The sequence below is a fragment of the Schistocerca serialis genome, chromosome 2 (genome assembly GCF_023864345.2).
Source record: "Schistocerca serialis cubense isolate TAMUIC-IGC-003099 chromosome 2, iqSchSeri2.2, whole genome shotgun sequence".
Lineage (NCBI taxonomy): Eukaryota > Metazoa > Arthropoda > Insecta > Orthoptera > Acrididae > Schistocerca > Schistocerca serialis.
This window is the reverse complement of record NC_064639.1, coordinates 842,048,628-842,064,654: the sequence shown is the minus strand read 5'-3', so window position 1 is coordinate 842,064,654 and position 16,027 is coordinate 842,048,628. Positions and strand designations below refer to the sequence as shown.

Genomic DNA, 16,027 nt, shown 5'->3' with positions numbered 1-16,027 from the left:
AAGACTGTGAGTTAAACCAGCAACCTTACCTCTCATGGGCAGCGCTCTTACTGAGTTATCCAGGGATGGCTCAACACCTACCCATCCAGTGTCACTACTGCTGGTATCTCATCCTTTCCAAACTTGACAGATGGCCTTCCGTATACAGGACCAGATAGTAAGGAAAATTGCTAGTCTAGCAAAATATACACTACAGCTTATATGGCATTTGGAAAGTGGAAAGAGATACTGGTGTAACTGAAACTGTCAGGAAGGGTCATTAGTTTTGCCTGGATATCTCAGTCAGCAAGCACACTGCAAGTGAAAGACAAGGTTCTGCTTACAAGTCTTGGAGCAGTTTTTGCTCTTTCACTTCTGACTAAGAAACATGACTGAAAGCCATCGCATCCTCCAGACACTCAAAGCTCTAAGCATGACTACTATATATTGAAACATAAGCAACTTACACATATTACTTATTCAAATTCATACAATTATAATTACAATCAATGGGAAGATGCCTAACTCTTGTGACACCACAAGTGCTAATTATAATAATTTTGCTATAATTTTTGTCTTCCTGTTGTCTAAATTTAGCAATGTATTGAGGGAATAGTCTGGTAGATATACAAATATATTTATTGAACTTAATTGTATAATATTGCAAATGCATTAATGAATATTCTTTGGCCAAGAACAGCTATCATGAACTCTGCGCTGTGCTGGAGCTGTCCCATTTGGTCAGTGAGCCAAGGCAATGTGGTGGAAAACAGATATGCAGACTCGCTGATGTTCAAGTCACGTTCATGCCAACCTTTCCTTTTTCCCTCAGTTAAAGAATCAAACTGTATCCAATTTACACCTACACAATGCGGTATCTTGTGTATTTATTTGTGTTACTGTTACCTTTATTTAAACATTAAGGCATAACACAAACTTCCTACACACATAAACAACCACTTTGTTTCGTCCACGACATAAACAAAGCCAACAGAAAATAATAGTGAACACGATATCATCATCTGTATCCAATAAGGTACAAAAAACACCACACATAAGCTACACAAGATTGCACAATACGCTATGCAAAATAATTCCATTCTGTACATTTGATGTTGAGACTTCTCGTCACACAGCTTGTACAGACATGCAGTAGCAATGTTCACTTTACAGATGATGTTCAAAAGTGACCACCTTGCATTTGCAAACACTTAGCCACTCACTTGACTGTACTTTGCTGGACTCTATGCAACACATCTGCACCCACCATTGCCAAAAACGTACGCATGCGATCTATTAGGTTGTTCCCGTACATGGGTGGAGTACTATAAACTTGTTCCTTTAAGTGTACCCACAAATAAAAATCTAGTAGATTAAGCTTTGGGGAACATGGAAGCAAGAACACTGGATCTCCACAGCTACCATATTTCATGGGAAACACTTCATTTAGTTACACATATTTGTTCCAAAATGTGGCAGTGCACCGTCATGCTGGAAATGTAACTGTCACTGAACACCAAGTGGAATATTTTCTAATGTGTCAGGCAAATTATTGCAAAGAAAGATATGATACAGGGGCACATTCAACTTGTCAAGCAATAGGTAGGAAACCAAAAGCACTCCTCCCATGATTCCAGCCCACAAGTTTATTCCAAAACATGCCTCAAAGCCACATTCACAGGTGGCATGTCTGTTGTGTTCCGACCAACCCAGTTTTAGTCATGCACTGCACAAACAGTAGACACATGCATGCAGTTTGATTGATTCCACTGTCATATAATAGGCCACTGTCATTGACAAAATGATCTCCTGCTTTCAAACAATGAGAACTAGGGAACATGCGTCTAAAGAATAAAAATGATCTTGACAAGGATTCAAACCACAGCTCTCCAGTGGATGTGGGTTTGATGTCCTAGCAATCTACTCAGTGAGCTACAATGACTGGTATGATAGTGTGGGCTGATAAATGTTCTTCTGTACATTCCAATGTGCTGTGCAGTGTGACAAGGTTCCCAGGTTCTTGTTTTCATAGACATGTTTTCAAAATGCACCTGATCCGATTTTGCTAGACAAACTTTTGTCTTGAACCTGGTTGAGGGACCATATGTAGACCTCCAAGTGCAGCATATTTTATTCACTCTGCATTACTCCTGTTGTGGATTACTGTCAAACTCGGACAAAGGAATAACTGCTCAAAATGTGACATATTTCTGAAGCCATCCATGCAGTCATTACTACATTTACACACAACACTCCACTAATACTACTACGTTAACTGCATTTCATCAAAATACTCACTTGTCCATTTCACATTGATGAAAGACATATTGAGATTTGAAGAGAAGTTTATTACAACTGGATGCAAACGTACTGAGCCTAATTCCCTTTCATTCATGTTGCCATCAAATTTGAAGGAATCACATTCTGAAACTTCAAAAGAAAAAAAAAGTTTGAGAACAGAGTTAACAACAAAAAAGTAACATGTAGCAAGCAAAAATTCAGTATAAAACTTTCACATCAGTAAAACGTGGAATATTTTAAATGTTTCACATGTGACATATTAAGTAACTTAGATGAAACAGCAGAAATACTCTAAAAACTTCCCAGTAATCCATTAGAAGAGCTTCTGCATAAACTCTCAACCAACAAACAAAAAAGGATGATGATGATAATAATAATAATAATAATAATAATAATAATAATAATAATAGGAGGAATGAACATGGATTCTTTAAGCTACAATGAAAATTATCTTAGGTTTTCTGACATGTTTTACTGCTATAAATATATCCGTATAGCCTTGTCACCAACAAAAGCACCTGATGCACAGACTTGCAGTGACCATGTTGGTACAAATATACACAGGAAAGGATTACTGGTAAAAACTATTGAAAACTCTCTCCTGGGTAACAGAGTTCTAGTCAAGGAGATTGGTAAAGATCATGAAACAGTGCCACAGAGTGACATTTGCATTTATAAATGATAAACTTACCATAAAAAACTTAGAGGTTCTTGCAAGAAAACTGTCAGCAGGAACGCGAATTCATGTTATTGAAAATCAAGGAAATATCTGTGTAACATTAAACTACAGTTTTAATCACTTAAAGCCAATGTTAAAATTGTTAATGAAATCAGATAATCTACAGAATCTTAACCTTCCTTCAAAAAATTATAAATTTACAGAGAAGTATGAAGGACTCACACCGATGAGCCAGAACATTATGACCACTGCCCACCACAAGACTGAATGACACCTGTTGGCATTGTACACACCTTACACTTAAAAGATATTATGTAAGTGTAACATAGCAGAGTGGAGAACATTCTAGCAACAATAGGGCCACAAATGGGTACATCCACTGACATAAACAACTTTGACGAAGTGCAGATAGTTATGGCCTAGTACTTGGGAATGAACATCTAGCAAACAGCAAAGCTATCTGACTGTTTAAATTTTACTGTTCTGAGTACCTGTTGAAAGTGGTTGAAGTACAGTGAACCCACAAGTAGGCTAGAAGGTGGATATTCACACCTCAGCATAGAATGTGGAATTCATAGGATTTTCCACTCTATAAAGCAGGACAGGCAGTGATCTGTGGCAGATATGATAACGGAGTACAATGCTATCACAGGCAAAATTGTTTAGGAGCACACTGTTCAGCACACATTGTTGAACATGGGGTTCCACAGCAGGCAATCCATGCATGTTCCCGTATTATCCCAACAGCACTGTCAATTACTAATGCAGTGAGCATGGGATCATCGAGATTAGACCAAGAATCAATGAAAAAGTGTCACCTGGTTTGATGAACCATGTTTCTTGTTACAGCAGGTTGGTGGTCATGTCTGAATAGGCATTATCTGCTGGCCAGTTTATGGCCCAAGTGACTCAAGATGCCGCTTGGGGCATCAAGCGTGAGAGAGGTATTAGATGTGCCACATCTGTGTGATTTACATTCAGAACATGTCACTATTAGTAGCAAAAACTGACAGGGGTGAAAGTGTACGAGGGAAAGAGAGAAAAGGGGGGAGGAGGGGGTCATCAAATGATAAGTCGCCTATGTGGAAAAATTTTCTCAAACTGGTCCTGGCCATCTAGGCACATGACTACACAGAACATACACTGGACCTGACTGCTGGGACAGTATTATGCTATGGGGGACATTGTCTTTGATTACATGTGAGCTGAGGAAGGAATCAAAGACACCATGACAGCTGTGGAGGATAACTGACTGTACCAGAGGCTACAATCAAGCTTCAGTGGTTTGAAGGATGTGATAGTGATCTCAAGAGTGATGCCTTGGCCATCAAATTCGCCTGATCTGAACACGATGGAACCCATCTGGGATAATATCGAGCACTCTCTTCATAGTAACAAATCACTGGCCTTTAATTTACGAGAATGAAGTCACCTGTGCAGGAACTTGTTGTATCCATGTCATGTAGAATCACTGCTGTGATGTGTTCCAAATGTGAACCAGTACACTATTGAACAGCTGGTCATCGTATTTTGGTCCATCAGTCTGTGGGGGTGAGGAAGGGGGGGGGGGGGGGGCAAATTCATGCTGATCATGGATGACAGACTGCAGTATATTTAGCATACTAAACAATTCGCACCATGGATTACAAAAAACATATTTTACAGTAACAGTAGTAGCAACTTATTTCCATGAAGTGTTGAACAGACTCAATAAAGGGAACAAAGCCATTCAGACTTTTCTACATTTGTTGAAGGCTTTCAGTACTCTTATGGAAATTAGAGACTTCTGGTAACAGAGGAGAAGCACTGAATAGGTTAAATTCTTTTCTTAGTGGTAGAAAATATTACGTTAAACTATATTATAAAAACGAAGAGGAGATCATAATACGGAAATTACCACCGAGGATTCTAAGTTACATGGCGCAGTGGGGAAACAGTTTCGAGCCATTTTGTTTCTTGTGTATATTTATGAATAACACAGCTATCAAACTTGAAGTTAGTGAACTATGCTGATGATGCACCATATATTACATGGGGCTGTACTGATCAGTTAGTAACGCAAATCAATAAACAGAATTTGATCACAGAAAACCTTGTCAGTAATTTCACTTAATAATGATTCAATGATCATGAAGAAATATTTCTTAAATTATAATCCACCCCAAGCGGACATAAATTCTGAATCAATGTTTTTAAGTATACAAGCTGATAAACATAAATTTTAGGTATTGTGGTGGTTGAGCATCTTACATGGAAAAGGCATATGAGCTACATATGTAACAATATTGGTTGCAAGATTTTAATGACTAAATGTTTCTCAACCATAACAACTTCTCCTACCCTTAAACAAACCTACTACAAATTAATTTACTACAATGTGGGACTGAGATTTCTGGCGTCACAACTGCTGTCGATATGGAGGGGTTTTAAGCTTCAGAAGAGAGCAGGTAGAATAATTGTTAACATAGGTAAACAACAATCCTGTAAGGACCATTTCCTTAAGAATAATTTACAAATGGTGTACTCACAGCTTGCTTCCTGATATAAAGCAACTAAATGGAAATCAATTTAACAAGAAATTAAAGCAGATATTAATTAAAAGGTGGTAAAACTCACTCAGATTTTTTTTACTCCACAATTATTAATGTCATTATTATTACCCTTGCAAAACTAGCTTCCTTTACTTTTTATTACAAGACTAGTGCACAAGACCCTCTTTTACATTTAACCATGCATGCTTCACATTTTATCACTATATACATCATGAAACAAGCTACGAAAGGTCTTACATTTAGCACACACTCTAATGCTTAGAAGTTATTACAAAAATTGCATAACTGGAATACTCATTTACTAACACGATGTGTGGAGAACATGGTAACATGTCTAAACATTAAATTAACAACAACATGAAATGATAAGTGCTACTCACCACAAAGTGGGACCATTGAATGCCAGGCAGGCACAATGAAAAAGAATGCTGGATAAAATTCAGCTACTGGACTAAGTTCTTCCTCAAACATGGACAACAAAACTTGCACACATTTACACAAGCACAACTCACACACATAGGGCCAGTAATGATGTGTGTGCTACACCATAAATTTTACATACAACAGGTGTGTAAAAACAAATTATAAGGGCTGAGCAAAAATAAACTGGCCCAGAAATTTTTTACAATAACACTAACTTGATGTTGTTGTTGTTGTTGCTGTTGTTGTGGTCTTCAGTCCAAAGACTGGTTTGATGCAGCTCTCGGTGATACTCTATCCTGTGCAAGCCTGTTAATGTCTGAATAACTACTGCAACCTACATCCCTCTGAATCTGCTTACTGTATTTATCTCTTAGTCTCCCTCTACAATTCGCCCCCCCCCCCTTCTCCTGCCACACACACACACACACACACACACACACACACACACACACACACACACACACACACACACATTCTATTTCCTCCAGCACTAAATTGGTGATCCCTTGATGCCTCAGAACATATCCTACCAATCGATCCTTTCTTTTAATCAGGTTGAACCACAAATTTCTCTTCTCCCCAATTCTATTCAGTACCAATTCATTAGTTATGATATCTACCCATTTTATCTTCAACATTCTTTTGTGGCACCACATTTCAAAAGCTTCTATTCTCTTTTTATTTAACCTTTATCATCCATATTTCACTTCCATACATGGCTATACTCCTAGCAAATAGTTTCAGAAAGGACTTCCTGACACTTGAACCTATACTCAATGTTAACAAATTTCTTTTTTTCACAAATGCTTTTTCTGCCACTGCCAGTCTCCCTACTTTGACCTTCATCAGTTATTTTGCTTCCCTAATACCAAAACTCATTTACTACTGTAAGTGTCTCATTTCCTAATCTTATTCTCTCAGCATCACCTGATTTAATTCAACTGCATTCCATATACTATTTCCATAATACTGCCCTCAAGTACATGTCCCTTGCATAGACTCTCTATATACTCCTTCCATCTTTCTGCTTTCCCTTCTTTGCTTGGGATTGGCTTTCCATCTGAGCTCTTGATATTCATACAGATGGATCTCTTTTCTCCAAAGGTCTCTTTAATTTTCTTCTAGGCAGTATCTGTCTTACCCCTAGTGACATATGCCTTTACACTTTTACATTTGTCCTCCAGCCATTCCTGCTTAGCCATTTTGCACTTCTTGTCGATCTCATTTTTTAGACGTTTGTATTCTCTTTCACCTGCCTCATTTGTTGTATTTTTATATTTTCTCCTTTCATCAATTAAATTCAGTATCTCTTGTGTTACTCACAGATTTCTACTAGCCCTTGTTCTTTTACTTACTTGATCCTCTGCTGCCTTCACTATTTCATCTCTCAAAGCTACTCATTCTTCCTCTACTGTAATCCTTTCCCCTGTTCTTGTCAATCATTCTCCAGTGCGCCCTCTGAAACCCTTTACAACCTCTGATTGTTTCAGTTTATCCAAGTCCCATCTCCTTAAATTCCTGCCTTTTTGCAGCTTATTCAGTTTTAATCTGCAGTTCACAACCAATAAATTGTGGTCAGAGTCCACATCTGCCCCTGGAAATGTCTTAACAATTTGAAATCTGATTTCTAAATCTCTGTCTAACCATAATATAATCAATCTGAAACCTTCCAGTGTCTCCAGATCTCTTCCACATATACAACCTTCTCTCTCATGATTGTTAAACCAAGTTTTAGCTATGATTAAATTATGCTGTGTGAAAAAATTCTATGAGGCAGCTTCCTCTGTCATTCGTTTCCCCTAGTCCATATTCACCTACAACTTTTCCTTCTCTTCCTTTTCCTACAATCAAATTCCAATCCCCCACGACTATTAAATTTTTGGTGCTCATAACTATCTGAATGATTTCTTTTATCTCATCATACATTTCCTCTACCTCCTCCTCACTTGTGGAGCTAGTTGGCATATAAACTTGTACTGCTGTAATGGGTGTGGACTTCATGTCTACCTTGGCTACAAAAATGTATTCACTATGCTGTTCATAGTAGCTTATCCACATTCCTATTTTTTTTATTCATTATTAAACCTATTCCTGCATTACCCCTATTTGATTTTGTATTTGTAACCCTGTATACACTTGACTAGAAGTCCTCTCCCTCCTGCCACCGAACTCTACTAATTTCTGCTTTGCCCAACTTTAACCTATCGATTTTCCTTTTTAAATTTTCTAACCTACCTGCCTGATTAAGGGACCTGACATTCCACACACTGATCCGTAGAACAGCAGTTTTGTTTCTCCTGATAACGTCGACGTCCTGAGTAGCCTCAGCCCAGAGATCCAAAAAGGGGACTATTTTACCTCTGGAATACTTTACCCACGAGGATGCTATCATCATTTAACCATACAGCATGCCCTCAGGAAAAATTATGACTGTAGTTTCCCCTTGCTTTCAGCCATTCACAGTAGCATCAGCATAAGGCCGTTTTGGTTGATGTTACAAGACCAGATCAGTCAGTCATCCGGACTGTTGCCCCTGCAACTGCTAAAAGGCTGCTGCCCCTCTTCAGGAATAACATATTTGTCTGTCCTCTCAACACATACACCTCTGTTGTGGTTGCATGTACGGTATGGCTGTCTGTATCACTGATGCACACAAGCCTCCCCACCAGCGGTAAGGTCCACCGTTCATGGGGGGCAAACTAACATGGTACTGACACTTATTAGTAAACATAATGGGCCTTTTTCACTATACAGCCCATTTCATGGTATTCTGCCACTAAAGTTTTGCTTGCAGACTTTGCTGTAGGTTGAGCCAAAACACTTCCAGTCTTAACACATTCAACGCTGCTATCTCTTCATCTCTGATCGCATAGGTGTACCGGTGATTTTCTACCAGATTTAAAGAATAATCACACAACAGTCAAGCATCTTAGATGCACACATCTAGCATCATTTTAAAACCCATATTTTATAGATTAGGAAATATGCTTGCTTATATATGTATTCACATCAGAAAGAGTTACTCCCCAGGAAAGGTTTTACATTTGCTCACAAAGACTTCAAGCAGACATAAAAACAAACACGAAATTACTTTGCAGATGCCAGCTGTTTTTTGTACTAAAAAAATGTTTACATGTGATGTGTACACAATTTATTTCCAAATGGTAGTCTTGAAAACACTGTGGTACATGAAGTCCAACACTGCAGTGTTTGTCCCCCATCTACTTTCCTTTCTTATCCGCTTTCCAGTCCCTTTATTTCCTTTGTTACAGCAAACTTCACAGTATCATATTATGTTAATTCTGTGGGTGGCACCTTTTCTGGAGAATGGTGGCCAGAATTTCTATTTGGGCTAGTGGTTGGTGTTAATTCCAATGATCAAATTTCTTCTCTTGCTGCTACCAAGTCAATGACAACTTTTTTTAAGCACTCCACCAGACATATATTTTGCTTCGTGACATTCTTGTACAAAATAAAACCATCAACAGCAGATGTTAGGAAATTGTAAAAGCGAAGTTGTTTTTGTCAATTCATTGTTTTGCTTGCGAATGGGTAATAACTGTAAAGTTGATTGACACATTCCACACCAGCTTTGTTCATGTTAAAATCTATGACAATGTTTGGGTTAATTGTTGTTATAAAACCCCCTTTTGAATATATGGGAACTTCTTTGGTTGTCACCTGATATTTTGCAGAGAAGAAATATCCATCATGTTTATTTTTCCATTTGAACACTACAATAGGACCCTTTCTCAAAAATTCATTTTGCTTCAGCTTCCTCGTTATGAAGCTTGCTGGTATGCCCTATCAGTTCTTCATGACAGTTCCAACAACTAGTATCTGATGGTCCTGCCACATGTTCAATAAAGGTACAATTGTTAATCAACTCCTGTTGTATTTAGATGTCAACATATAAACTACTATGGCTATCCTACAGCCAGCAGTCTTGCAGCATGTGGGAACACACATTTCAGTGAATGGAAAACCTGTGCCTGTACTGGATATGGGTGGCATCCACACAGCTGATACATGTTTGCCCCTTTTGGTGTATGGGTATAGTGCTGAATTCTTGGACAAGAAGTTACACACACATTTACTATGAACTGTGCTTTGCATAACACAAGAAAATGAATGTGTGCTGTTTTTTCATGAGCACCACTTTGTGTTACATTCAACTGATCACTAAACATGTCTGCTCCTCTCACTTACTCAAACATAATGACAACAAAACACTCTCAACAGAGCATGTAGGAGATATCCATGTCCAGACATGTGGCAGCAACCAGTTGGTGCATCGAAATCACATTCTTCAACATTTTTTATGGTAGCAGCTCTCCTGTTCATTAAGAAGGATCAATTCAGTATCAGTTTTATAAATATTTTTGGATAAGTTTTATGTTTCCAGAATGAGATTTTCACTCTGCAGCGGAGTGTGCGCTGATATGAAACTTCCAGGCAGATTAAAACTGTGTGCCTGACCGAGACTCGAACTCGGGACCTTTGCCATTCGCGGGCAAGTGCTCTACCAACTGAGCTACCGAAGCACGAATCACGCCCGGTACTCACAGCTTTACTTCTGCCAGTACCTCGTACCTTTGGAAGGTAGGAGACAAGGTACTGGCAGAAGTAAAGCTGTGAGTACCGGGCGTGATTCGTGCTTCGGTAGCTCAGTTGGTAGAGCACTTGCCCGCGAAAGGCAAAGGTCCCGAGTTCGAGTCTCGGTCGGGCACACAGTTTTAATCTGCCAGGAAGTTTCAAGTTTTATGTTGTCTGCCCTGTATAAGTTACAGTTAGGCTGTATAAAAGTTTAAGACTAATATAAATACTGATGATGTTATAATCAATAATGGTGGAACGATAACAGTAGAGTTATTGTGACAATGAATTCATTAGATAACAATTAAATGCCAAGAATGAGTATGGACCGCAGACTATACTGAATACAAAAAATAAAAAATACCATCATGACACGCCAAAGGACAAAATAGAAACTGGAGGAATGAAAGAGGGAGGACAAATGTAAGATGAAGTGAGGAACTGAAAACAAAAAAGGAATTCAGATACAAGAGGAAGTAAATACAACAGGTTAGTACTTTGTTTCTACATGTGTGTGTTTTCTAATGAAATGCTGTTGTCATGATATCAGCTTTCTTCACTACTGTCAATATAGCAACAAAGTAAAGGATGTCCATAAAAAAATGTTATTCTTTTAAATTTTAGTAGTATCAATGGGAAGCATTGGAGGGTGTTGGTACAAGACCACAACTAAAGAGAAACTCAAAGTTTTAGATAAGCACATGCCTGAGAATTGCTGTGTTGTTTTCCCATTCATAACACCCCATACACATAATAGTGACTCCATAGTGTACAGCTTTTTGTGTTCTCCAGTTTGCTAAGAGTGAATCTGTAATTTCAGTTTACTGTGTGTTTTGTTTAAAGTTTAACTGTTATCCCCCAAAGTAGCAAAAACATTTGTCGCTGGTATACAGTCAAGATGTGTGTGTAAGGGGAAAAGCATGTGATGACCAAAAGTGTCTGAGAAGGATGACGACAATGTCAGAGCATCTTACCATTGACATCTTTAGAATTCTGTTTGGAGAGCAAGCCCTGAAGTGAAGCATTGCAGTGGGAGGATAACCTTCTTGACTGCTAGTGTTCAATGATGAGGCAACTTTTCATCTAAGTGGGAAGGTAAATACCCATAATGTTCATACCTGGGGGTCAGATCATTCTCATGAACTTTTACAATATCAAACAGATTCTCCAAAATTAAATTTTTTCTGCACAGTCTCAAATTCAAGTATACAGACCACTGAAACCCCTCTCGCCTCTGCTGAAGCTACCATAAAAGGGGTGGCTTACCTACATATGTTGCAAGTGTGACTCTTTCCACATGTAGAAGGTGAACCCAAAAACTTTATTTGGCGACAACATGAATCCCCTCCCCATTCGAATATCTTTGTAAAAGAGTGGCTGAACATCGAAATCCCTGACCGTTGGATTGGAAATAATGATCAATGGGACAGAGTTTTATTCCACTGGCCTCCACACTCACGTGACATCAGGTCATGGGACTTATTTTTCCTTTGGGGCTTTATGAAAGATTTTGACTACATTCCACCACTATGTACTAATTTACCAGAGTTGAGACACATAACTGATGAGGTTATATCTTCCATCACTCTGAACTTGTTAACCAAAGTGAGGGAAGAATTGGACTTTAGGTTGTATGTATACCGTGTGACTAAAAGTGCACACACTGAACATTTGTAAGAAAAACAAGGCTTGTTTACCATCAATTTGATCTATAATTTGTTGTAAAAAACCAGTCTAAATTAAACTGTTATAATATACATAGAAACTGGGACTTTCTTTTTTGTTTTTTTTTGGACGTCTTGTACTATATACAGGGTGTCCCAGCTATCTTGTCCACCCAAAATATCTCTGGAACAATAACAGCTATTGGAAAACGACTTTCACCGGTATCAATGTAGGGCTGGGGCCCATGAATGTACATATTTGGAAACATTCTAAAACGAAAGCGTATGTGTTTTTTAACACAAATTTATGTTTTTTTTTTAATGGACCTCCTATATTTTATCTTCAGCAATCCATAGCATGACAAAGCACATACACAATGGCGTTGATTGAATCGCAATATTCCCATTACATCCTGAGATATTAAGACGCAAAGTTGATGCTTGATACACCCGACATGCACTGCTAGCGCACGTCCTGAGGCTTGTATCGCAATATTCCCATTACATCCTGAGATATTAAGATGCAAAGTTGACGCTTGAAACGCCCGACATGCGCTGCTAGCGCACGTCCTGAGGCTCAGGCATGAACCCCATGCTGCCCGTAATCGCGATGTGATTGACATGCGTAATCACACTTCCATACTTATCAAGAGGTCCGAAACAAATAATACGGTCTGCTGCCATCCTGCATTAACATCGTACATTTCAGCAGGTATTTATCCCATAGGCTAGGGGTGATGCGGTTCTGTAACAGATCTGTGTACCGCAACGTTAGTCACAAAGTTAACTTTGCTTATCGTTAATCCGTTACTAAAGAGGTAATGCCGTTCAACATTAAAACTTAACTTTACTGTAGATCTAGTGCAAGTGACAGTTAATCATTCACTCGTAATAGTAAACTTCATGTTGATGGTTTTAGTGAAACGAGCAAGTGGACTAAAAGTTTTACCGTTGTTTAGGTAAAAATGTTTTGATTTGGGAAGTTCAGGTAGGACATAGAAGATGAAAGTAAACATGTTTAACCAATTAGTTTTACCATCACATAATTATCAATGTTATGTTTATCTAATGCGTTAAATGACAAATTGTTGCAAACAAATGTTTCTTAACATCATAGGGTAAAATGGCCCTTTGTAGAAACTTCCACTGTGATACTAGCACTACATACCAAACATAGCGTTCACATCTCATACTCAAAGTGATGCTCATTGGCTTGCATACATAGGGTCACTCTGCGGATGAAGGATGCCCTACTTCATGCTACTGTTTCCTCTTTGATGGCTGTACAAGCATCAATAATGTGTTGCCTCATGTCCTCTGGTATTGTTGGTTCATGTTGGTAAACAGCATCCTTCACTGCTCCCCAAAGAAAATAATCCAGCGGTGTAAGGTCCAGAGATCGGGCAGGCCACCTAACTGGGCCACCTTGTCCAATCCACCTACCAGGGAACTTACGGTTCAGAAGTCGTCGTGCTCGTAAGGCATTATGTGCAGGGCATCCGTCATGCTGATACAACATGACCATTCTCCGGTTCAGAGGACAGTGTCCAAGAGAACAGGAAGATTGTGTCGTATAAATCTGGAGTATTGTCTGCCATTTTGGATGCCATTTATAAAGAAAGGTCCGATAATGGTATCGCCAATAATCCCACACCAAACATTAACTTTCCATGGACGTTGATGCTCTACCTAACGGAACCATTTTGGATTGTCTGCAGACCAATAATGCATATCCCTAACATTGACAATTCCTTTGTTGGACAATGATGCCTCATCGGTAAAGAGAACATCTGCAAAAAAATTTGGATTCGTCAGAAGTTTTTGCTGAGCCCACCGACAAAATGTTACCCTATTGCGGAAGTCATTTCCATGAAGATCCTGGTGTAAATGAACATGGTAAGGATGAAATTTATGACGCTTAAGAATACGCTGTGCACTTGATTTCGACACACCAACTTCACGTTCAATTTGACGTGTGCTGATTTGAGGATTCACAGCTATGGTAGCGAGCACAGCAACTTCAGCACATTCATCAGTGCGTGTTCTAGGACGATGTCAAGGTCTTGGGTATAAGCTTCCCATTTCACATAGACGAGATGTGAGATGACCAAACATCCGGCGTGAAGGCGATGGCATGTCAGGGAATCGTTTTCTGTACAGTCGTTCTGCCTGAACAGCATTTTGTCCACCTACAACGGGGTATAGTACAGGTATGTAGAGTAAGGTAGAAAACAGACATATTAACTTAATAATCATAATGTTTGCTAACAGTACTATCAACAAACAAGCAATCTCATAACGTATTTCCCGTCAACGTACATTCTCCATAGATCAGCAGCATTTCTACCATATTTTCATGTGTGTACATTATACTGTACGGTATAAGTTCCACAACACAACGTTTATTCACAATGTGTTCTACCTCCGTGCCGTCACTAGATTACTCTGATGCACGACTACACTGGCAAGCGGTGTACTGCACGCCAAAGCAACAACAAATGGGATGCTCGGAGGGTGGTGGAGTACAGGAGTTTGCATGGGTCACAAATCATAAACAAGGCGAAGTGGTAACTGTGGCAGTAGTGGGAACTACGTTGGACACTTTACTAGGTAGAGCCAGGCCCCGCGCGACAGGCACAATGGGTCATATAACGCATTAGATAAACCTTATTTTGGGTGTGCAGGATAAATAAGACAACCTGACGGGTGTACACCGATCGGTACTGGTTCATATTGTGTACGTAGATACATAAAACGTGCAAGAGGGAAACCATTATGTGCTTATGAGAGTTGATGGAAGCAGACCGTATTATTCGTTTCGGACCTCTTGATAAGTATGGAGGTGGGATTACACATGTTAATCACATTGCGATTACGGGCAGCATGGGGTTCACGCCTGAGCCTCAAGACGTGCGCTAGCAGCGCATGTCGGGTGTTTCAAGCGTCAACTTCGCGTCTCAATATCTCGGGATGTAATGGGAATATTGCGATGCAATCAATGCCATTGTGTATGTGCTTTGTCATGCTATGGATTGCTGAAGAAAAAATATAGGAGGTCCATTTAAAAAAACATAAGTTTGTGTTAAAAAACACATATGCTTTCGTTTTAGAATGTTTCCAAATATGTACATTCATGGGCCCCAGCCCTACATTGATACCTGTGAAAGTCGTTTTCCAATAGCTGTTATTGTTCCAGAGATATTTTGGGTGGACAAGATAGCTGGGACACCCTGTATATAACCATAGAAGGTGAATGTTTCCAGAAAAGGGGTCTGATCAGCTTCCACTGTGCTATGGAAATCATCATGGACCTCTTCACATTTCATTTTAGTGCCAAATTCTTGAACTACATGTTAATGAGCATGATGCACAGCGAATTAGGATAAATGACATAGTGCCCTACAGTGTGGATACACATCAGTGGCAGTCAATCAGAATCATTAATGACTACAAGCAAATGTTTTAACGAGCAGTTTACAAGAAACAACCATTGACAAATCAAGACGAGCAAAAACATCATTTACAACACTAAACAGAGTGTGTTTCAGTGCTGGGAGTCTCATATAAGCCAATAAAGTCTTCATTAATGATTGACAGTAAGAATACAAAAGACACTTGTTTGTGAATCGAAGAATCACTTGTTTCGTCAACCATAATAGAAAAATGTTCAGTCTTCTTGATTGAAGCCAATACCTTTCTCAACACAGACTTTCCTAGTAGATCAATGATCTCATTTTGAATATTGTGGGACATCCACTTATACCTCGAATGCACTAACCAATCTTTAAACTCAGGTATGTCATTCTTTCGGAGTTCCAACAATTGAAAAAAAT

General features: G+C 39.0%; 1 protein-coding gene across 2 annotated transcripts in view; it reads right to left on the bottom strand.

Annotated features, from left to right (window-relative positions):
• The window catches only part of LOC126458112 (uncharacterized), a 161,894-nt gene that overhangs the window by 126,936 nt on the left and 18,931 nt on the right, over window positions 1-16,027 (bottom strand). For both annotated transcript variants that reach the window (XM_050094941.1, XM_050094942.1), the window contains exon 3: window positions 2,278-2,409. In XM_050094941.1, the coding sequence (XP_049950898.1) occupies window positions 2,278-2,409 (132 nt within the window). The remainder of the gene's footprint in view (window positions 1-2,277; window positions 2,410-16,027) is intronic.